Here is a 23,812-nt window from a genome sequence, read left to right as displayed (position 1 = left end):
GCATGATGTAAGTGGGGCATGAGGGGCTCTTCCCCTGTTTCTGTCCTTGGATGAAATAGCATCTTCCTTTTGGATTTTAACTTAGAACTGCTAAGACGAAAACTTCAAATCACCCAGAAAGCACATCCAGCACATTTCTTTCGAGATGTTTTGAGCTGTAGATCTGTATTTCCAGGGTGAGGCTACACAAAGTGAATTTCCTGGCGTCTCTTTGGTTGTGCAACAGCTTTCCAGCTTCCAAGACACAGAGGGGTGGTATCAGCAGCCTGGGGAAAACTGAGTTTCTTGTCCTGCCCTTTCACAGGATCACAGAATGGTCTGTGTTGGACCTTAAAGCTCATCCAGTTCCAGCCCCTGCCATGTGCAGGGACACCTTCCACTAGAGCAGGTTGCTCCAAGACCCATCCAACCTGGCCTCTGGCCATGGCAGCAGGAGCCTGAACCCTCTTGCAAACCATGCATGAAGCAGCAGGAAAGAGAGACAGGCACGAAGCACCATCCAGTTCAGGTTGGAGCTGCCAGCTCCCAGGCTGCCCAGCCCCAGGGGGAACCAAAACCAAACCATTTCTGCTTTCCAAAGCAAGGCTGTGATGGCTAGCTCTGATTCATCCCTAGAAAGGGTGATCTGAGCCCTGGCTCTTGTGTCACTCCCCTAAGCCTGCATGCATTCCCTCTGTCCTGCCCAGCCTTGGGGATAGTTTGGTGGCAGGGCCATTTACCCTGGGGTGATGGGGAGCAGCCCTGCTAGGGATGCTCTATAAAGAAGATGTTGGGTGTCCAACAGCAGGAGCATTTGGGGTGCAGGTGAAGAGTGGCCACCACTGCCCAGCAGGATTCACCAGGCTGGGCAAGCAGCAACAAGCCCTGGCATTAAACCTCACCTGGTTTTTCTCTCCTCTCCATTTTCAGAGACAAACCAGAAGCCACCTGCATGTGAGCAGGGCCCAACCTGCCCTGGGATCACTGACAGCATGCTCAAACACATCCGCACCGCTATCTGTTCCCGAGTTTCCTTTCAAGTAAAACCAAGACATGCACTTGCATGAACCTGTAACAACATCCATCTGTTTTCCTGTGCAACCCTCACCACATCAAACAAACCCAGTGGTCCAGGGGACGGGGCACATCCCAAAATCAAGGAGATGGGTGTTGTCCTCCAAACATCCCCGAGAGCTGTGCACAGCCCCATGGAGAACAGGATCCATCCTCAGAGCATCACAGGCAGCTTTCCAAATGCTGAGCTTCAGGTTTTGCAGGAGCAGCTCATGGAAACATCAGGCACATTCCAGCTTCAGGTGGCCTCTTTCAGTGACTGCTCCTCTGGTGACACAGAGTAAGTTGTAATGACCGCATCTATAACCACAGAGGAGGATGTAAACCCACAGAGCTGACACAACTTTAACTGCAGCGACACAAATCTGCTGCTATAATATTTTTACAGTTCCCTTTTATGCATAATGCATGATCCTTCTGCTCAAGTTCCCTCCACGTTCTTTTCCAGTGAAATAATTTACATGAATGCATTATTTATTATGGCAACTTGTAAAACAATTACAGGTTTCAACCCATTTTCCTTCTCTCCTTTCCTTGGCAGATGAATTCTGTTTGGATCCTCACCCAAACATTTCTCTTCACACAGGTGCGTGGCCAAGTCCCTTTGTCTACATGTTGTTCGAGTTGCATTGCACTCTCCTTGTCCCCATTCACGGGGGAAAAATCAGGCTGCATTTTCCACTGCCCCCTGTTTATGTTCAGGAGTTGATCTGGGCTGCATCAAAAGGAGTGTGACCAGCAGCTCAAAGGAGGTGAACCTGCCCCTTTGCTCTTGTGAGACCTCACCTGGAGTATTGTGTGCAGTTCCGGTGTCCTCAGCATAAAAAGGACATGGAACTGTTGGAACAAGTCCAGAGGAGGCCACGAGGATGATCAGGGGCTGGAGCACCTCCTGTATGAAGACAGGCTGAGAAAGTTGGGGCTGTTCAGCCTGGAGAAGAGAAGGCTGCGTGGAGACCTCAGAGCAGCCTTCCAGTATCTGAAGGGGGCCTATAGAGATGCTGGGGAGGGACTCTTCATTAGGGAATGGAGTGACAGGACAAGAGGTAACGGGTTAAAAGTGAAACAGGGCAAGTTTAGACTGGATATAAGGAGGAAATTCTTTACTGTGAGGGTGGTGAGGCACTGGAATGGGTTGTCCAGGGAAGTTGTGAATGCTCCATCCCTGGCAGTGCTCAAGGTCAGGCTGGCCAGAGCCTTGGGTGACACGGTTTAGTGTAAGGTGTCCCTGCCCATTGCAGGGAGGTTGGAACTGGATGATCTTAAGGTCCTTTCCAACCCCAACTATTCTATGATTCTATAAATGTGGAACAAATGTACTGGTTGTAATTAGCTGGTGGCAGTGCCGTGGAGCCTTCCCATTGCAGAAATGAGATTAAAATATGATGTGCAGAGCTTTGCTTCAATGGGAAATGAAAACAACCCCCAAACCTACCGCTGGAGAATAAACACACCAGTGCTGTGGGCTCCTGGTGCCAGCAGCTGGCATTGGAGAGGGAAATTCCCCATCTGAACAGCAAAACGTGCCCTGCTCTTCACCGTGAGCCTCTGGTGAGGTCTCCCTGCTCCAGAGGAGCCTCAATGGATTTCCCTGCATGGCTTTTTCTGTCTCCAGGTTGACTGTGCTTGAAGATGCACCAAGATACTGCTCTACATTAATGGCCTTTCCAAAAATCCCCTGAAATCCCTGAAAATCACAGTTCAGAAATGAGAAGGGTGCAAGCCCTGTGGGTGCTCTTGGGATACAATCAAGGGGCTGGCCTTTCTTCTGGCTTCTTGGTTTTCCTCCATCACCCATGCAGGATGAAATGCCACTTCCACATGAAGAGATGTGCAACAACAAGGACCAAGGCTCCAACCTCTCTGGTATGCTTGCCCCTTGGATGAGAGGTGTTGCCAAGCCATGCCAGTGGTGGAGTGTTCCAAAGGACGTATGAACTGACCCACGCGCTTCATCCATCATCCTGCTCTGCTGCAGCACTCTATGAGGCCAAATTCTGGGGGTGCTTTCCAAGGAAAAAGCATATGATGGTTATATTAAAAGAGCATTTCACAGATGTATGCAGCATCCATTCCCAATGGGCTCAAACCCATCCTCTTCCTCCCTTTTACAAGCAGGACTGTGCGTGCAACACTCTCTGCGCCGGGACTCCCATCCTACATCCAGAGTGATTGCACTTGCAAGCACCTTGTCACAGCCTCAATAAACCCCAGCCTGCAGCTTGCCTCAAAGATAACTTCTTGCTTATGCAGAAACCAGGAGGCCAAGGCTGTCAGCATGTTCCTGCTGAGCTTCTCATACAGGACCAGACTAGTGCAGCCTCTGGTGCTACTGACTTCGATGCTGATTACTTCTTATATACCCACTAGGGGAAGGTAAGGTGATGCTGCCAATGCCTTGTTAAAATAGCCTAAATTTTCTTCTGCCATCCATTCAAAGGCTGAGCAATTTCAACAGAGGAACTCAAAAGTAATGCCCCAACTTTATGTCACCTTCTTTTTCTAGCACAGCCATTCACATGCGACTGCAGGGGAAGAAAAGGGGAGGAGAAAAAGATCCTTATGCCACAGGACAATTCTTATACTTCCAGACGCTTCAAGGAGAAAGGAAAAAATAAGTTGTTGCATTTATGTTTCCAGGCATTTCACCTCTAATCTTCCTTCCAGCAAAGGGCTATATAAAGATAAATCCAATCTTTTTAGTATTATCATCACACTGGCAGGAGTATTTCTTTAAAATCTAAAAATCAGAAGGTTATATAGGCCACGTTGAGAAGTGGATCTAACATTGCATCATCTGATGTATAAGTCTTTCATAATGTCTACTCATATATTGAGTTACATTCCAATCTATAACCAATTTTCAGGCTCTTGATTTGTTTAGAACCTTATGAGGTAAGGTGCATCTAAGATGCAAGGGCTTCAGTTTACTCTTTTTCCCCATGTTATGCCACAGGTAAGCAGGACCCCAGCTGGTTTCTTGGTCATGGTGCATTACACACCCCTTGGGGCTTTGACCCAGCTTCTTCCTTCTGCTTCCTGGAGAATGTGCTCCTGAGCCACCATCCAGGTTTGGATGATGCTCTCCCAGCAGCCTGCCCTGCTGACCCATGGCCACTGGGACCAGCCACAAGCTGCCTTCCTGCCAAAGCTGCCCTTGGCTCCAAAGGCAGCCAGGAAGATCCCATGCCAAGAACCTCAGCCTCTTCCAGGTAAAAACCTGGAAAATTAAGCCAATATCCCCCCATCCCACCAACATCACCCACTGGACTATAAGTCTCTGCCTTCTGCTGGCTGTGCTGCCAGTCCAAACTCCACTGTGTTCATTTATCTCAGTGCTTTCCACCAACAGGGACTTTACCCTTTGATCTGGAACATTCCCTAAGTTTTGCATTCGGTGCCACTATAACCATAGGTCTTCTTTAAAAAGTCAAGCAAGTCTGATTGTGACCCACGTTTAGAGACATTAAGAACAACACTCAGGAAGGATGCCTAAAATGAAACCCAAGCTAAGTGATGCCCTTGCATTCTGGAGAGACTGGCTCCTCTGGACTGGGTATGATGAAGCCCATTACATGGCAAGCTGTGATCAAGGAGGTGACATTTGTTCCCCTCGGAAAGAGGATCATTTGGCAGCCAAGGAAGATCAGAGCAGCGCTAGGAAGACACAGAAGGCTTTGTAAAAGCTCTTTAAGACAAGCTGCTTTTCAATTAGGCATAGACTCATCAGATCTGCTGGAGAGCCTGCCAGTGCCGCAGTGCAAGACAAAACCATCTGATCGGGTTTCTTTGTTCCTCACTCATGCTTGACAGGCAGGAGAAAGGGAACGGGCTGTCTCTACCCCTTCTTGACTCAGAAGCTTGTGACTTCCATCTGAAAAACTCCAAATGCTTTCCATCTTTCCCTGCCTCCAAGTGCCCGGAGTTAGCAGAAAGCTTGGGAAATATCTCCTGTCAATGCTCAGGTCCCATTAGCACTAATGAGAGTTGTGTCCATGAGGAAAAGGGGCAGCTCTTTTGTCTGTAAAGTCCTGGCTTTCACAGCAAGCAGCTTGGCTCAAAGTAAAACTTGACCTGCAAGTTTTAATGGGGTTTTGAGACTTAACCGAGTGACTGCTTCCCCCTACAAAGCCCAAAGAGCACAATGTACCAGCACAGCCTCCAGCACTATCAGCATCATGGGCCAAGGCACCAATCCCCCGTCAGTTTTGGGGGCTGTTCAGCATAAAAATTGATAGTAAGCTCTGACATAAAAGTTATTCAACATCCTATACCATGGTTACCATCAAAGGCAAAATTAAGACATTTTCCTTCTTGTTTGAGGCCTGTCCAAACACTTTGTGCCAAGTGGTAGAACGTTTTAGTGATAACACTGATATATATTACTTGCACTCTGCCAACAGTTCAAGAGCCATGGTCATGGGCTGGATACTCGAACACAGCCTCAGACCCAAAGTGCTTATAATCTCAACTGTTACTATAAAAATAAGCAGATGTATCAAAGGGGAGGGGGAAGGAGATAAGCAATTCACTCAGCAGTGGTAACTGGCAGAACCTCTGGGAAGGAGGGTGGCATGAGCAGGATGGACACCACTAGCGGGTGGTGGGATGGGTGCCCCTCCATCCACACTGTGTTGGGCAGGTTGGTGATGCCCACCCCAGGGGCTACAGGGGAGTGTTTTGGGGGAGACTGAACTGTTCAGGACATCTTCCCACCTGTTGCTATTTACTGGAACAGGTTGCCCAAAGAAGTGATAAATGCTCCATCCCTGGCAGTGTTTAAGCCCAGGTTGAATGGGGCTTGGGTGATATGGTCTAGTGTGAGGTGTCCCTGCCCATGGCACAGAGTTGAAACTGGATGAGCTTTAAGGTCCTTTCCAACCCAAACCATTCTATGATACTTGAAAGCAGGAACGGAGGTGCAGTAAACACAGACAGAAGTGTCTCCTACTTACCCATCACGCCACAAGAGAAGAGGGTAGGTCCTTGACTCATCTTTGGAGTGTGCTGCAAACAACCAGAGAAACCGTTCACTTCCCGCAGACTCGAACGGGGCACCAGAAACCACCCTGCCTCCAGCTCTGACAATGCTACATTGCACCCAGGAGGGAGAAGAGCCTTGGGTGCCCACAATGGTCCTGTTTCAGAAGGGACCAGGGGACAGACCCAGTCATCTTCCATCAATGAAATCCAATTTCATTAACTCTGGGGATGGTGGTGAGGCACAAACTTGCAGATTATGGGTCCTGCAGCTAGTCCTTACCCATGGGAATAGCTGCAGTGAGGTCCCAGCCCCAGGACCCAAAACACTGGAGAAACTGAGTTGGGAGCTGGAATTCAGGGGCAGTTCTGTACTGAATTCACTGACAAGTAAGCAGCAGCAGTGGCATCTGAACCCCGTCCAAGCCCATTAAGTCCTCCCATCTAGGTACAAAACTATTCTATGATTCTATTTAGGTTTTTAAACATAGAGCGTTTCTAAGGCCCTCACCACAGCGCTTCTGGGGAGTCCACATTCAGATTGTGCTGATTTGCACTAAAAATAGGGGGAAATGCAACTATACGGGTGCAAAACAATCCCAGTTGTTTTATATGCTCTTTTTTTCCCCAAGAATTTTCCTCTTGACAGTGTGAGAGACATCATCAGACTTCTAAAAATGGGCATGGACAGTTCTATACGCAATAAATCAATGTCATCTGCAGCTACATGCCATTTCAGCTATGCCTGCAAATCACTTCCATACTAATTGTTCTTTTATTATCCCCCAAAATATCCATATTCTGCTTCTGAAGTGTCTCCTGGCAACACCACTGAGCAAGGCTTTACATCATCTGAGGGAAGCACCAGCATGACCTCTCTGTTCATCCGTGCTACCACGGCTGCGGTTTATCTGGCGTTAGGCCACCACATTCGCACCTTCTCTCCTCATCCACATCTTACACGTTGCTTGCTCACATGAGGATGATGATAATAATAATGTAATATATAATGATAATAATTATAATAATAAATACTGGAACCTGCTTCCACAGAGCAATCCAATAAAAGGATCCCACTTTATACACATAATACTGTAAACAGTGAATATAGAGGGATGTGGAGGCAGAAAACAACGATGGGATCCAGACATAATGTAAATAAGAGCTGATCATCTTCTTTGGAGCATGTGCCACTTTTCTATGTGTAGTAAGGGTATCTCCAGCTGTCAAGCCCCACCTTAGGAAGCAGCAGGTTAGAATTAATCAGGAGACAGCAAGGACAAGCAGCTGTCTCCAAAGAGTGCCCAACAACTTTATGTGACATGTCCCATATTGAGTATAACTCTTTGGGCAAAGCTGGCACAGGGTGCCCAGAGAAGCTGTGGCTGCCCCATCCCTGGCAGTGTTCAAGGCCAGGTTGGACACAGGGGCTTGGAGCAAGCTGCTCTAGTGGAAGGTGTCCCTGCCTGTGGCAGGGGTTGGAACTGGATGAGCTTTAAGGTCCCTTCCAACCAGTCTGGGATTCTATGACCAGATTTTGGTAGGTGCTCCACTGCTCAGACATTTATGTCTTTTAGGCTTTGCTTTTTGGCCTTTCCCATGAAGTCAATGGAAGAACTCTTTCTTTCTTTGGAGGACCAGTCTTTTTGCCCCAGTTCAACAGCCCAGACAACCCAGCAATCCACCTTGTGTAACCAGAACTATCACTGCACTATTGACCCAGCTCCAGGGCTGCAGGAGGCACTCGGCAAACACGTGGGGGCAAAGTTTCTCATTACAGCTCTGCACCTCCACTCCCTGCCATCGGCCAGCCCCAGTGCCCATCCCTTCCCGCAGGAGCAGAAGAAACCATTTCTCATGTGCCTCTGCAGCAAGTTTCCCTCCTCTTGCCCTGCACACCTGCAGGACACAGCCACCACCAGATGCTGCCTCTTGGTGCCCAGAGCAGCAGCCACAGGAGATGCTGCCTTCCCAGCAGGAGCCAGCACTAAAGAAGGGCATTTTTCCAACAGATCAATATCCTTCCTTCCCAAATTTCCCCCTTTTAAGGCAGGATTTAACGCTGCCTCCACCTTGCTTGCCTTCTCTTCCACCATGCGCTCCCAGGGCAGGTTGCCCTTCACCCAGCACACTGCACTATCTGCCCAGGAAGCCCAGCTGGAGAGTTTGTCATCCTCACCAAACTTAAGATATTTATATATCTTTTATGCTCAACATGCCCATTTAGGGCTAATCCTCCCAGATGCTTCCTGCTGTGCTCCTGCACACCATTATCTGAGACTCTCAGTGCAAGAATAGCCTTTTGGTCTAATTCCTTCTCTGGCTATGGCCATCTATCCTGGAGGACAGAGGAGCAAACATCCACAATCAGCTCTGGGCTTTCTCAGCCCCATGGCCTTGCTTGTCCCTTCCAGCATCATTTAGTCTGTCTGCTGCTCTTCACTTGCTCTTTTGTTGCCTGCTCAACCAGTGTGGTTGCATTTGCATCAGTCCAGGCTGCCAGCAACTGTTATGTACTACAGCACTGCCCTTTGCCATCTCACACTCAATCCTGCTCCCCACTTACTCATCCATCTATTAATGATGAGCATCTGTTCACTGTTGGTGAAGCAACTTCTCACCCATGTTATTCAAGGTGTTGATATAATGTTTTTTCTATTGTTTATTTCATTGCATGCTTACTGAAATTCATATATGCAACAGCCACAGCACTCCAATCAGTCCCTAATCCCCTGCTCCTTGGATATTAATGCAGCTCGGTAGAAAACAGTGCTATAAACCATCTCCTGTGTTCAGCTTTGGGGCAACAGGAGCTGTTGGAGTGAGTGCAGAGGAGGTCATGGAGATGCTGCGAGGGCTGAAGCAGCTCTGCTCTGCAGCCAGGCTGAGAGAGCTGGGCTGGGTCAGCCTGGAGAAGAGAAGGCTCCTGAGCGGGAGACCTTAGAGCAGCTCCAGTGCCTGAAGGGGCTGCAGGAAACCTGGAGAGGGGCTTGGGACAAGGGCCTGTAGGGACAGGCCAAGGGGAATGGCTTTAACCTGCCAGAGGGGAGGCTGAGATGAGCTCTTAGGCAGAAGCTCTTCCCTGGGAGGGTGCTGAGGCGCTGGCACAGGGTGCCCAGAGAAGCTGTGGCTGCCCCATCCCTGGCAGGGTTCAAGGCCAGGTTGGACACAGGGGCTTGGAGCAAGCTGCTCTAATGGAAGGTGTCCCTGCCCGTGGCAGGGGTTGGAGCTGGATGAGCTTTAAGGTCCCTTCCAACAGAAACCATTCCAGGATTCCACAGTGTGAAGATCCAGCCCTGCAGCACAAGAAGCCCTTATTATAAATCTATGGCAAAGCTGTGGCAACAGAGTTTGGAAGAAAGCTCTCAGGAAGCTTACCAGCTCAGTCCTGCTTGTTACGGAGTCAGCACCTTTGTTTTGCCGCGGTTTGGTTAAGATCATCACCATGGTAATGCAGTCCTGACGTGGAGTCCATCAGGGTCCAGGCGAAGGGCACCAGCAGCTGAGGTCTGGTGAAGCTCCTCTTTCAGTCCATGTTCCTCCAGGAAAGGTTCAGCCCCACCAGCTCCTTGGGGCATGTGCAGGAACAGCCTCTGGGCGTGGAAAACTCCCTGTGTGCATACAGAGAGAACAGCTTTAAGGGACGTGCCTGGGGGATGGAGGGTGGGTGCGCTGAGCAAGGGGTGAGAGCTGACCTAAAAACACCCCGAGGGTGGCTCCTCCACCCGAGTATTTATGTTAGAGTATGAAACATTGCTGGTGATCCTCTGCACCTCATCAGTGCAGAGCTGTTTCACAGGACGAGTGACGGCGCGAGCTGGTGGAAGCACGTAAAGTGCATGAGGTGATCCGCAGGTACAGAAGTATTTTAGGTAGACAGACAGATAGATAGATAGATAGACAGGCACACGGATAGGTAGGCAGGTAGGTAGATAGGTAGATAGATAGACAGACAGAGAGATAAATAGATAGGCACATGCATAGGTAGGGAGGTAGGTAGGTAGATAGATAGATAAATAGATAAACAGATTGATTGATAGATGGATGGATAGACAGACTGACAAATAGATAGATAGACAGATAAAGTTTCTTCTGAATCTTCCCTTCAATAAAGGGAACTCATATCTCCTATACCGAAGATACCAAGCTGTGAAAGAAGGGCTCATTGAAGCCCCAGGGTTGATCTCCCAGCAGCCCTTGCCCCCACACCAACTGGGAGCAGATGTCCAGCAGAAAAAGCCTTTCCAGCATTATCAGGACTGTGAAATCCCCTGGATGCCCCCATCCCATCCCAGTTACTCCCTGATTCCCAAACCATGAAGAGCCCTTTGGGGAAAAAGCAAGGCAAAGAGCTGTCTACAAGGAAGGGGAGAGCTCCCAGCCCTGACATCCTCAGGGCCACACCAGACCTCCTGATCCTTACCTATTCCTTAGGTAGGAAAAGCTAACGGCTGCACAATGAGCACATGTCAAGAACTGCAAGCCAGGCTTACAGAGCACCACCCAGACCTGACCATCAGCTCTGCCTCACCTCCTGCCATCCTCGCCCATTAACTTACTCTGTGTAAAAGCAGACAGATTGCACTTCAAATCTGATTATGGAAAACAGTGTTTTCCCCAAATCACTCCTCTAATCGTGTTTTGCTATTTGCCTTGCAGTTAACAACCAAAACCACCGTTTGCACTGATCTTGCTCCATGCAGTCAAAACCCAACTGTGACATTTAAGGACAATATTTGAGAGTATGCCTCAAACAAGTATTAAACCTCATTGTGAACTGATACGGCTTCTGTTCCCAGCTCATAAATCATCTTCCCTGTGTTTACTGGGATTAGAGCTTGTGATGGTGTTATCAGTAGCTCATTTGAAGGCCAGCTGGCTGGTAAAGAAAAATCACCTTCTATTCTTGTGTGAGGATAAAGTTCATGCAGAGTGCAAAGCCAGGAGTGGGAATCAATACATATCCCAAAGATTTACCCTTCCCAAGGGCCCCTGCTACAGTCTGCAGCTTCTTATGAGACCCTGGTGGGTTTATGATATGCAATTTATTGGTAGCTTCATCATTAACTTCTGGGCAACCCAATGACCAAATGGAAACCGACAAATGGAAAAGTATAGCTTTTTAGACCATCAAAATGACACAGTCTGTGAGCCCAGATCACATGTTTATGCTATTTATATATTGTATATATGGTATTTATGGTAGCCCGGGCTCATGCGAGGAGATTATGACGCAAGGGAGGATGGGGTGGCCGAAGGACCAGTTGACTAACACAGCAACGTGTCCCCATCACCCCCAGCGATGCTGGAGGCAGCTCAGGCACCTCTGTTACAGCAGATGGACCCCCAAGTTCTGCTCAGGAGCCTCCCCCATTGCTGGGGATGGCCTGGGGACATCAAGCTCTTTGACAGCAACAAGTAGATAGGGCCACTGTACGGTCATTAAGAAGCTCCACAGGACTTCTACATTGCTGCATTCTGATGGTCCTTGCATCAAACCTATTGGCATGCAGCAAGACCTACAGGTCCTGTTCAGGAGGCATAGCTTCTTACACCAGGCTCTGAGCAAACACAAGGCCAGGAGCTGCTCCCTAAAAAGAGCTGCATGTAAGAGGGAAAAGATCCTAGAACTTCAGATTGGTTTGTGTTGGAAGGGACCTTAAAGCTCACCAGCTCCATGTCCCTCTTGTGCTGATGCCCCAGAGCTGGACCAGGACTGCAGGGGGAGGTCTTCCCAGAGTGCAGTAGAAGGGGAGAATCCCTTCCTTCTGCTGATGCTCACGCTCCTTTTGACATGATGAAGATGAGGAGCAGGGGGCTCTGGGAGGCTCCAGCCTTCCTCCAGCACTAAGGAAAACCCCCAGAGTGGTGCCCTGCTGCTCCCTGCACCATAGCGTAGATGCCTAAAACACAGGACAGGGACTAAAACCACTCAAGGTCTATATTTTTATCTGCCACAATCTTGGCTGTCCCTGATCCTAGCACCAAACAGGGATGCATGCTGCAGGGCTGGACTCACTGTGCTTGGGATGATGCTGGGGCCATCCCCAGCGCGTTGGCAGCGTGGGGAGCGAAGATGAAACAACCTTCCGAACAGCACAAAAGCAGTTAAGCACAGCTCCTCGTTAACAGGGTATGATTCCTCAGGAATAATTACCTTTCCCTAGGGTAATGGTTAATGTTGGTGCTGCAGACTCCTACACACACCCGGGTGTGCGGCAGCCAGCGGGCAAGAATGGCAGCAAGTACAGGCAGATGCTCCCTGCCCGCGCCGGACAGGCTGCAGCACACACCACTCACACCCCCCTGTTCCACTGCATCTAATGCAATAACACAGCCCTAGTGATAACAAATCAGCAGTTAACATCACCCAATGTTGGGTCTGAGGTGCACTTTTAGGTCTGGGCTCTTGTTAAGTACCGCTTGGCTGGGGTTTGAAACCATCCCCAGTGAGAAAGTGCAATAAAAAGGAGACGTTTCCAGCAAAATGGGATCTTTGGCTCCTCATCCCGCTTCACCGGGCTCCTGATACATGGTGTGACCCAGCACACTCCTGCCCCGTCATGTCCCTGGGATGCAAACAAGTGCTGTGGGATAGAAACACTTCTGCAGAGCCGGGATGGGCTCCCCATCAACTCAGAGGAGGAAACTACTGCGTATTTATAGACTGGAGGCTTTCACACACACACATATGCTAATGAAAAGATGCTCTTCAGGGACCATTCATTATTTTAAGACATGTATTTCCTCACTTGCAATCAGATAAAGGAACTATCTTCATCCTGTCATCAAGGTTAAGTTCAGACATGGGCCATGGCCACTGGGATCAACAGGATCTCCTGAGCTGTACGGAGCACTCACAAGCAGCTCTAGCGCATGGAAACACCCAAACCGTGATTTTTCCATGGGCATTGCTTCAAAATACAGGCTGAGAAGAAAAGACCTCAGGATTTAGCAAGCTGTTGGGTCTCTGCCATGGCTGGAGGGAGCCTGAACAGTAACCACTATCATAAACCCACAATCCAACCCCAGCGGTACTCTTCATGAAGACTGAAGACCAGAATCACACATTTCCACTTGTGGGATCGCCAGCCCCTGTACAGAAAACATTCAGCCTCTAATAGTGCATCTCCAGACACACACACACTGACATAAAATCTATTTACAGGCAGAAAGGGATGAGAAGAACGAGGAGCCTGAGCTGTATTTTGCATGCCGATACACCTTGCGAGCCATACAGTAGGATCACTCTCGGAACATCAATCATCTGCCCCTGTGAATTATTAATGTTGTTGAAAGCCTCCAGTGAAAAGCCACGAGCCATACAGGACCCTGCTCCCAACCCCATGCTCCAGCACTGATCCCTGTGCTGCGCCTGAATATTCCTTCAGGACTGCACATAAAGTCTTCCTGCGAGAGGACAAGAGAAGCATTCCTCACCTTTGCCTTCTGAATAAAACCGAGAGGTGCCCATCCGTCTCCAGGCAGAGGATTCCCAGCCACTTCCAAAGAGCTCCCAAACGCACTGAAAGAGGAGGAAGGACAAACACCCAAGCCCAGCCTTCGTCCCTGGCGTAGCTGCGGACTTGGCTCCATCACCACCAGTAGCGTCATTCCAAAACACTACAGCACAACCTAGGGCAATGCTTTGGCTTAGCAAGAAATATTCCTATTTCCACACCATAAAGTCTGGCTCTAGAGAGCCAACGCTGATGCTATCCACAGGCACACAGAACTTCGGGAGGCAAGGCTGGAGCAAGCCAAGTGTCGCAGCTCAGCGCGTCTTCCAGCAGCCGCTGCCCTGAGGCTTACCCCAGAGCAGGAGGGTTTGGTAACGCCGGTTCATAAGTTTCAAATGCCACCAAAGGAGCAACAAACACGAGAGAGGGAAGACACAGCAGTTTGATCTACACAGCTCTCTGAGAGGAGATGCAATAAATGCAGCTTGGCAGAGGAAAACACCAACCTCCAAGCGGAAAACAAGGGGCTGAGCAAAGAGCCGCTGTGATTGCGGTATTGGTTTAACGCAGTTTAGACCCACACGTCTGAAGAACCAAACCTCACCGCTCCAGGCCAGACTCTGAGCATGGTCCTAAGGCTTAACCACCCTCTCCTCACACCAATTAAATCCAAATTCCCCTCCTGCTACGCAGAGCCCCAGTTCTCCATGCGCACAAAGGGCTGTGGAACCCAGCACACCACAGTCAATCAGCCCACCTTCAAACACTACAGGGGACTACAAGGAAGTGGGAGAAATAGCCAAAACTGGTTACTGCAAGTGGAAATCGTGGGGTTTAAGGCTTTCTACAGCACCATGTTACAATCTTAATCCAAACAAAAAACCTTCCCCCCATTCTCCATCATTTTGCTTCTTAGGAGGGATTTGGGGCCACATTGAGTCTCCTCATTGCACTGCCTGCCTCACCACCAATGCTTTGGACAATGCCAAGAGGTCAATCTTCAGCTTGTTGGTTTATTGCGTTATAAATCTGGAAAAATCCTGGAAGCCTGTCATTTGCAGGTAACTAGATGTGGGTTCATTCCTTCACTCAGGCAATAATTTGCCTTCTGCACCAGGACTATGAGGTGCTCAGCTCTGGGAGGCTTGCTCCCCTTGCTCAAGCACTCTGTCACACCATCAGTGAATCCTGCTTTCATTGATGGGTTACAATCCTCCAGTAAGAGTGAAAGATGCCATTCACAGCCTGAGAAGAAGCCTTCACACTCTGAAAATGCCTCGTGGACAGGTCCTGAGTAAACAGGATCATGAGTCAGCACACGGGACTTCAAAGGACAGGAATTTCCACGGATGCAGCCGCGTCAGGATCATCCCTTGGGACCCTGTCAAGAGGCAAGAGCTGCCCAGGCTGCCCAGCCATCGGTGCACAAAAGCTGCAGCCCTGCCCCGTCTCACCCTGAGCCTGCAGTCACCTCCTTCTGCTCCACAGTGTCATCCCCAGCTCCTGGAGGAGAAGGGCTCTGGTGCAGGAGACCATGCATCCTGCAAGGCTCTCCCGTCCAACCTGGCAAGGACTGAGGCTCACCACATGCTCCAGGTACTCAGAAGTCACCAGCCAAAGACAAGGAATAACGCAATGTCTTCCTCTGCCTCCTGCTTGCAGCTCGATGACACTTTTCCAGGGCTAACAAGATAAAGATGCACTTTGAGCATCTTTACTTAATAACTAAAAGCCTTGCCTACACCAGCAATTAATTACTAAGCAAATAGAAGTCTTATTTCGATCCAATCCCTTGCTCCAAATGCCTGGGCATCGCTTCAACCTGACGACAAAGGCAGCAGGTCTCCAACACCCTGAACCCCAAACCACACATCCAAACCTACCTAGCCTTTATGGAGAGCCTGGAATCCAGGCTCACACCCAGATCTACATGTTTGGGTTGGACCTTACGGACAGGCAAGCTCTCACCAAAAATAAGAGCAATTAAGGAAAATTACACACCATCTAGTTGAGTAAAACACATCAGGTTTATTGCCCCCGTGCTCTCAGGGAATAGGAGTGGCAGGGGGAAGACTCCCTTACATAGGAGGGGCGAAAGGGAGTGAAAGGATAAGGAAGGGGCAGAGGTGCTTTGTCTCAACATCTTAGCTTGAAGAAAATGGTGCTGGCAGTGACTTTGCCTTTTCCTCCCTGGCAACTGAAAAGGAAAAGAAGAGAGCAAAATTAGTCATTGCAAAACAGCAACCGGGAAGCGAGAGGTGTGAGCGAGGAGACGGCCAGTCTCCAGCAGAGAGGTGCCAAGTAGATGTGCAAAGAGGCTGTACAGGACCCAGCTTGCTGCACAAAACCTCATGCATGGTAGGTAAAGAGAAGAGCACACACATCTGGAGCACTAACTCCAATATCCCTTGGCTGCACATCCAGCCTGCACACACGTTTTCCAGGAGGACCAGCATCAGATCTTCATCAAATGGTTTGTGTTGGAAGGGACCTCAAAGCTCATCCAATTCCAGCCCCCCGCCATGGGCAGAAGCACCTTCCACTAGAGCAGCTTGCTCCAAGCCCCTGTGTCCAACCTGGCCTTGAACACTCCCTCCTTGGCCACATGCAGGACTGATGTCCAGCTTGAGGGTGCACTCTCAGCACATCGCTCTGCCATGGAGCAAGGCTGGGGCCAACTTAACACAGACCCACTGTAGCACTGGGAGCAACACAAAGCAAAGCTCAGCCCCATGAGCCCAGCAGGACTGGCCCCACGGGAATGCAGCCCTCCCAGGAAGCACAACTGGTTTGGAGACACACACTGCCAGTATTTTGGCAGGGCACCATATGGACAAAGTATCCTACAGGATGCTCTTAGTCCAAACAACTGTATACATGGCACATTCTCTTCAAGCAAACCTGCAATCATTGCCTAATCTGCTCCAATTTTGAGTAGTATTTCCAAGGAATACTGGAAATACTGGACCAAGGGTTGTCTGTGAAGCAGAGCAGCTGAAGTAGCAGCAGCAGGTCTCGCAAACCATCTCACCTTTCTGCTTCCCCCCCAAGTTGTGAGATTTACGACAAGAATCTGCAGTGCTCTGTGAGACACTGTGAGTGTTGGCCACGCTCCCAAAAGCTGAGGAATTGCTGAATTGAGAATTGCTCTACTGCTTAATCTCAACAACCAGGGATGCTGAACAAGCCAGCAGAGTCCAGTTTACTTTTAATTACCTCTCAGAGCGTGCTGTCTAGTAAACAGACACAAAACCCACTAGTTCTTGTTTCTTCCTTATGTTCTTTGCCCATATACAACCTGAAATGGCTGAGATGGAGACAGCAAACACAGCCTCACCATGCCACTTCTACTGACTCGCTTCTCAAGCATAAACAGTTCCAAATAGCACATTAATGCCTACCTCTGTAACACAATGTTCACCTACTTACAGCCAGGTAATAATGCTCAGAGGGCTAAGGGGGTTTCTTGGCCAGCCTGGGCTTCCCTCCTTGCTCCAGAGCTCTTGGGGTCTCTGTAAGAAGCACATCTTGGGGCTGCAAAGTGACTGTGATGCTTTTTGCTCATCACTGACCACCAAAAGCCCATCGCATGGACCAAGCACGAGCAAGATCTGGGACATCTCATAGTGCAATTGAGGAAACCTTGACAAATGCAAGAACATCACTGCTCTCAGAATAGATTTGGATACTGCTTGCAAGTCAGGTTTCTCCCTTTTTGAGGCTGAGATGGAGAGCTGGTAAAGGCTGAAGGCCCCTAAAGAATGACCCGAATTTAAAGCAGGGCACTACTGGGTGTATGCATTGATTGCCAGACTTCACATCATCTCCTACCATTTCTCCTTCATGGATAAATACCTCAAGAGTGCAGAACCATCACTTGAAGCCCAGCAAAATGATCACTTAGGACCTTCCAAACCTGAAGTGATCTACCTGAACTAGGCAGGCAACACTTTAAGAGTCCCAAATGCTTCCCCCAGACAGCTTCTGTGCCCACAGAGGGTACAACACGTACCCGCCACCGCCTGCAAACCCTATGAGGCCGCTGTTTGCATTAGACAAAAGCACTCTGGCTCTTGGGCAACCTCTGGGGTTTCATTCCTCAGCTGAGAAATAGCTTTCAAAGAGCTCCTTGGCTCCTGAAAGACAAACCTAAAGCCTTTAGTAATCCTCCCAGCGACTGCAAGGCACATTTCCCTGCTGTTTGTCCAGTCGTTGCCATCAACATTGGCAAGAGGAAGGTACAGCAGCGGCACGGCCATGGAAGGAAGGAATCCTCTGGGGCTGGGAAACCTTTGCCCACGCTGCCACCTCCATCTCTCCAGCACACTGGGAATGGATTTCCAAGGCCTGCATCTTCCATAAATCTCTTTAAGGAACGAGGAGCCAAACATCTGCGAGTTGTCTGAATTAGTGTGAATCTGGCAGACTGAACAGCAAACTTGTATCACCCCGCAGCCTTCGAATCTCTTGTTTTCCTCGGGTTCATTAAATACATAACAATCTGTTACCACAAGACAGTTCCTATGTGCATGGGCTGCCAAGGAGCTGGTTTTCATAGTGCTGGTGGAGATGGGGAATGTGTGAGGAGGAGAGGAGGGCTCTTCCTAAGGCAGCAGGGTAAGGAGAAGATGGGCTGTATCCACCCTGCCTCCTCCAGCAACTGCCCACCACAAGGCAAAGGCTGTCTCTGACATGTAAACCTGATGCATAGAATCACAGAATCAAAAATGGTTTCAGTTGGAAAGGACCTTAAGATCATCCAGTTCCAACCCCCTGCCATGGGCAGGGACACCTCACACCAGACCATGTCATCCAAGCCCCCGTGTCCAACCTGGCCTTAAACACTGCCAGGGATGGAGCATTTATCACTTCTCTGGGCACCCTGTGCCAGCGCCTCAGCACCCTCACAGTAAAGAACTTCTGCCTTATATCTAACCTAAACTTGCCCTGTTTCAGTTTTAACACATCACCCCTTGTCCTATTGCTACAGTCCCTGATGAAGAGTCCCTCCCCAGCATCCTTGTAGAATTTTGGGAAGCTTCAAAGGGAACAGAGCTTAAGAGTGTGAGACAAGCAGAGGGAGATGCCTTCAAAAGCCAAGGATGCCCTGCAGCATCATCCAAACTGGGATGATGATGCTCCATTCAGGAGAACTGGATTCTGTGAGGGTTATTCACACTGGTGAGCAGAGCCCTGGGCACAAAGCATCCCTGAAACTGGAGTTTTTCACTGCTGCTGGGCAAGCCTGGGGCCCAAGCATGCCAGGAAGGCATCGCCAACACCAAGCCATGGGCAGAATGTTGTGATGAGGAGTAGCACTGGAGGCTTCACCTTCCCTCAAAAGAAGCCTTTCGCTACAAGGAAGAAGTCAAAGCAAACACCCTCTCACCATGTTTACCCATTCAAATCAAAGCCAAAGCAGCACCGAAACGTGCCCGACAGCATTTCCACGGAGTCATTCATTGAGAGCTTGGACTTGGGTTTCAGCTTCTAATATAGCAGGGAGACTGGAATAATCGAGAATCTGTTGCTCTAACACACTGTGAACTCCTGCGAGGTGTCAGCAGCACGTAGAGCCCAAACCTCCTGCAGGTTTGGCTCCTTCGGGTGCCCGCCAAGGGAAGGGCAGTGAAATGCCTTCCCCCATTCCATGGGGTACAATGAGCTGCCTCTCAGTGCCCCAAAGAGAGGTACCCACAGCGCAGACAAGTAATTCTTGCAGAAGACAATATTCCCAGTGTTAGTATGCTTTATTCCCTGGGGATGCCCAATTCCCATGCAGCAGGAGCAGGGCAGGATGAGCCCCACTGTAGCTTGGCAGCCATAAAAGCCCAGATTTTGCAGCTCATCTTGGAGATGGGGGAAAAAAGGGTTAAAAATAAGAAAGTAAGTGGAAATGAAAACAGTCCCTGCTTTTATTTGGGCTGGCAGAAACACCATCCTGCCCAGCCTTCCTCGAGCTCATTTATGGCAGTGTGAACATGCAGTAAAGTCAGGGAAAAAAAACCCAGCTTCATTTTCCACCCCAAGAGTCTCCATCTCTGGGTAGTCTCCATATATCCCTCTTTCTCCCACCTCAAAGGTGAAAATTAGGAGGAGAAACAGATTCCTTTGTGCTGTGCAAATGAGAAGCCCAAAGGACGGAGAGGTCTGGTCCCAGCAGCAGCGTGGTGTGAACCAGGAAGCATCCTGAGGAGAACTGACCTAAATCATGCTGCATCCCATCCTGGCTCCAGAGCTTCCAGTGGGCTATCGGGAAGGGAACAGCGCCAGTGCACAAACATGAATGATTGCCCAGTACGAACAGGGCAGCAAAAATGTCCACCTTCATCCCATGGAAAAATACATAGCAACTTCCTACGCTAATGAGTGAAGGAATTAATGGATCCTAGAGTTTGTCACTCATTATGAAGCCCTTAAAATAACACCACCACCTTAAAACGCATGGGGATGCAAGTTAAACATCAGTCTGTTAGGAAACCATGGCAGTGGGTTGGAACTGGATGAGCTTTAAGACTCCTTCCAACCCAAAACCATGCTAGGATCCTACGAAACAAGGCACAGATCCTTTTCTAGACATTAAGGACAATACTGACAACATTGCTCAATCAGAAAGAACGGCAGGAACACCATGCATGAAGCAGAAAAGCAAGAAACAGTCAATATATACTTTAACACCACGCTAAGGAGAAAGTAGAATGATATGGTCAGGTTTGTCAGGAGTAACTGGGGATGATATTAAACAGCAGGCACTAAATATAGCTCTTCCTTAAACAATAGCTCCGAATAATTTACACCTTCAAAGTTTATAAGATCCTGCCAAAACCCCTCCGGAGCTGTGACCGCCGATGCTCCCAGAGGACAGGCACAGCCCTGAGAAGGAGCCCTGCAGAGCTCAGGTTTCTGTGCAAGGACGGGGAGCCAGGAAGCACAATTACCAACATAGGGAAATGAGCTCTCAGCTCACTGATGCCTTTGTGCTGGGAGAGGGGAGTGCTGGTACAACAGACTTCATCAGAGCGCACAGACATGGGTGACAGTTATCGATAACTACTTCACTGACACATCTCAGACAGGCCTGCAAATAAACCGGCTTCAACAGAAACTGGGCTTTCACCTTCTGCCATGTAGTATTTCTGGCAACAATTGGGTAGGAAAGGGGAAAATCAGTGCTGTGTAAGTGACTCAAGACTGGCAGAGAACAAAGTGACAATACAGAATGGAGAGAAACAAGCAGCATGGTTTTAATGGAGATGTTAAGATCCTAGAATCCCAGCCTTGGTTTGTGTTGGAAGGGACCTTAAAGCTCATTCAGTTCCAGCCCCTGCCACAGGCAGCTCCTTCCTCCAACTCCTTCCACTAGAGCAGCTTGCTCCAAGCCCCTGTGTCCAACCTGGCCTTGAACACTGCCAGGGATGGGGCAGCCACAGCTTCTCTGGGCACCCTGTGCCAGCGCCTCAGCACCCTCACAGGGAAGAACTTCTGCCTAAGAGCTCATCTCAGTCTCCCCTCTTTAAAACTTAAAAGCCATTAAAGATACTGCTTAAGAAACATATTGCTTAAAAGACACAAACCTCAAAGACAGGGGCACATCCCCAGGCTCCAGCACTGCACAGGCACGTGGGAGATGGGACCATGGGCTGGATAAATGTGAGATCTCCGGGAGGATAAGAGATGGCATTGCCTGTGTGTTCTGCACCCCACAACCATTACAGGCACTGCACTCAGGCACTACTAGAGCCTTAAGTAAAGTCTGATTAAGGTCTGAAGATCCCAGGAGTAACTGAGGAGCACCTAAGACACAGGTACAGCTCCATGGGGGAAATGTTAACTGCTCAGGGACACCCTGGCTGCCTTCAGAGAAGTAAGAAGGTCCAAGCAGGTCCTTCAGAGGGAGCAGAGCAGCAGTACAGCACCCAGCGCTGTGGGAAGTCAGAACTACGCAGATTCCAAGTGAGGGCAAAGTGCAACGTGCTCCTGAACAGCCCATGCAATAAATGACCAGCAGAACAAATGGCTGCGGTGGGTTCTCCATCAGCACTCTGTCTGCATCTCTGCACTGGATGGCTTTTCTAGAAGACATGCTCCAGCAAGAATTAATTCAGAGGACTACTAAAACTGGTGATACGATACATGGAGCAGTCACCAGGAGCGTGACTCTCCTGCCTCAATGCCCTTTGTCTAAGTTTGTTGCTGCATTCCCATCATGTCCCAGCACAGTCACTGGGGTGGCACAGTGAGGACCAGAAGGGAGGTTGCAAAGCAGCCCCTCCACAGGCTGGATGGGATCTTGGTTTGGATCTAACACAGCCCCTTTTAAACCTGCCGCCTTCATGGTGTATCCAAGGGGTACACAAAAGATAGGCACAGGAAGGGCACTGACAGCACAATCCATCACATTGGACAGTTGGATTCTTTGTTAAATTAAGTTTAAAACACTTAATAACTAACCCAAAACCTCCATGGGAAAAGTAACCTATCAACAACGTGAACCATGGGCAACTGAAAAAGTGGGTGAGAGTCTCTAAATGGAGCTTTTTGCCCAGAGAAGCTGTGGCTGCCCCATCCCTGGCAGTGTTCAAGGCCAGGTTGGACACAGGGGCTTGGAGCAAGCTGCTCTAGTGGAAGGGGTCCCTGCCTGTGGCAGGGGTTGGAGCTGGATGAGCTTTAAGGTCCCTTCCAACCCAAACCAGGCTGGGATTTTATGATTCTATAGTAACTAAGTCTTCATTAACCATGATGCTTTTACTCCAGGAAGTACCATCCACCACACTGTATTCCAATTATAACACAACTGATAGCCCAATAGTGAGCCAATCTTTACCTAAATTAATGAAGAGGAAACAAAACTGAATGTGGATGGTTTTAGCACTTTCTGTATCTTTATAATTGCAACGGATCTTCAGTTTTGGCACACAATTGTAGCTTTTGGCATCTATTGAACAGTATTAAAACTTGCCCTTTCAAAAGTATTCATTTCTAACAGCTTGGACAAAGAAAGCATGAGATAATGGGGTTAATATATACTTGAAGTGATTTTACAGCATCGACCACTATTATGCAGCACACCAGGAGGCTGTTTTCAGTAACGTACATGTAAGCACACAAATACAAAACTCAGTCATTGCAACTTTCCAACATCACTTGGAACAAAAAATAGCTACCAGCACCCGGCCTAACTGTGCTGCTAGGCTGCCTTAGAATCCCAGCCTGATTTGTGTTGGAAGGGACCTTAAAGCTCATCCAGCTCCATCCCCTGCCATGGTCAGGGACACCTTCCACTAGAGCAGCTTGCTCCAAGCCCCTGTGTCCAACCTGGTCTTGAACACTGCCAGGGATGGGGCAGCCACAGCTTCTCTGGGCACCCTGTGCCAGCGCCTCAGCACCCTCACAGGGAAGAGCTTCTGCCTAAGAGCTCATCTCAATCTCCCCTCTGGCAGGTTAAAGCCATCACACCTCTTCCTATCCCTACATACACTTGCAAAAAGCCCCTCTCCAGAGTTCCTGCAGGCCCCCTTTAGGTGTTAGAAGACTCTCCAGGCTGAATAACCCCAGCTGTCCTAAGCAGAGACATGACCAGTTGTCTTCATTAACAGTTTTCCTTCCCTAACATTTCCCAGTGGTGCAGAATAGCGATAACAGCAGTGGAACAACTGGGGCAACTGAGGCAGAGGAGCATCAAGGACAGAAAAGAAGTTTCTTAAACGCAAGTTAAGTGCATAACGTGTTTCCATTTGTCCCTGAGGAGCCCTTGCATTTAGAAGCAGGATGCAGGGTGCATATCTTGACCCCCCAGTCCAGACTAGACACCAATGCACCTTGACAGCAGCGATGTCCTGTACCGTCACCCCAAGCCCCTTTTCTCCTCTGCCATCAGAAAGCTTTTTGGTCCTTGCTTTTGAGGGCTGGTTTTGAGCAGTGAGGGAAAGCAGGCTTTCCAGCTGCTGGATCAGAGCTTGCCAGATTCCATCTTTACAAACCCTTGGAGACGTAACGATATATAGCACAAAACAGCCACAAAGTGAAACTCTTCTTTCGCTCCGGTCCCATACCTACCGCACAGCACAAGCCCTGAAATTTGGCTGCTGAAAGCAAAAGCTATGGCCAAGATCCATGAATATAGGGAATGATACAGCCCAAGGGATGCTTCAAATGGACTACAGAGGAGTGACACCAATGATGCTGCTATATTTAATCCTCCAAAAGCAAAAACCATGACCAAGTTTCTCTTGGGTGCTTTTTGGTTTAGGGAAAATGCACAGAAACTCAATGCACCAGAACAGTTTTTTTTTGCACTGGCTCAACCAGTTCTTAAAATA

The 23,812-nt window shown here is 49.1% G+C and overlaps 1 protein-coding gene across 4 annotated transcripts in view; it reads right to left on the bottom strand.

Moving 5' to 3' along the window:
• Window positions 1-23,812, bottom strand: part of FAM53B (family with sequence similarity 53 member B) — a 47,583-nt gene that overhangs the window by 18,712 nt on the left and 5,059 nt on the right. Inside the window, exons 1-3 of one of the 4 annotated variants that reach the window (XM_061478617.1) lie at window positions 21,068-21,576; window positions 9,412-9,644; window positions 6,009-6,060 (exon numbers count right to left, since the gene is read on the bottom strand). In XM_061478617.1, coding sequence (XP_061334601.1) covers window positions 6,009-6,060; window positions 9,412-9,480 — 121 coding nt within the window. In that variant the 5' untranslated portion in view covers window positions 9,481-9,644; window positions 21,068-21,576. Of the gene's footprint in view, window positions 1-6,008; window positions 6,061-9,411; window positions 9,645-9,728; window positions 9,826-13,473; window positions 13,691-21,067; window positions 21,577-23,812 lie in introns of those variants that run through there. The other 3 variants (XM_061478619.1, XM_061478618.1, XM_061478616.1) reach the window with 3 other exon arrangements.

The sequence above is a fragment of the Pezoporus flaviventris genome, unplaced genomic scaffold, assembly GCF_033815535.1.
Source record: "Pezoporus flaviventris isolate CSIRO_AGI_PZ_B2104156 unplaced genomic scaffold, CSIRO_AGI_Pfla_v1 ptg000129l, whole genome shotgun sequence".
NCBI classification, from domain to species: Eukaryota; Metazoa; Chordata; class Aves; order Psittaciformes; family Psittacidae; genus Pezoporus; species Pezoporus flaviventris.
The sequence above is the reverse complement of the archived record's forward strand: the minus strand, read 5'-3'. Positions and strand labels throughout refer to the sequence as shown.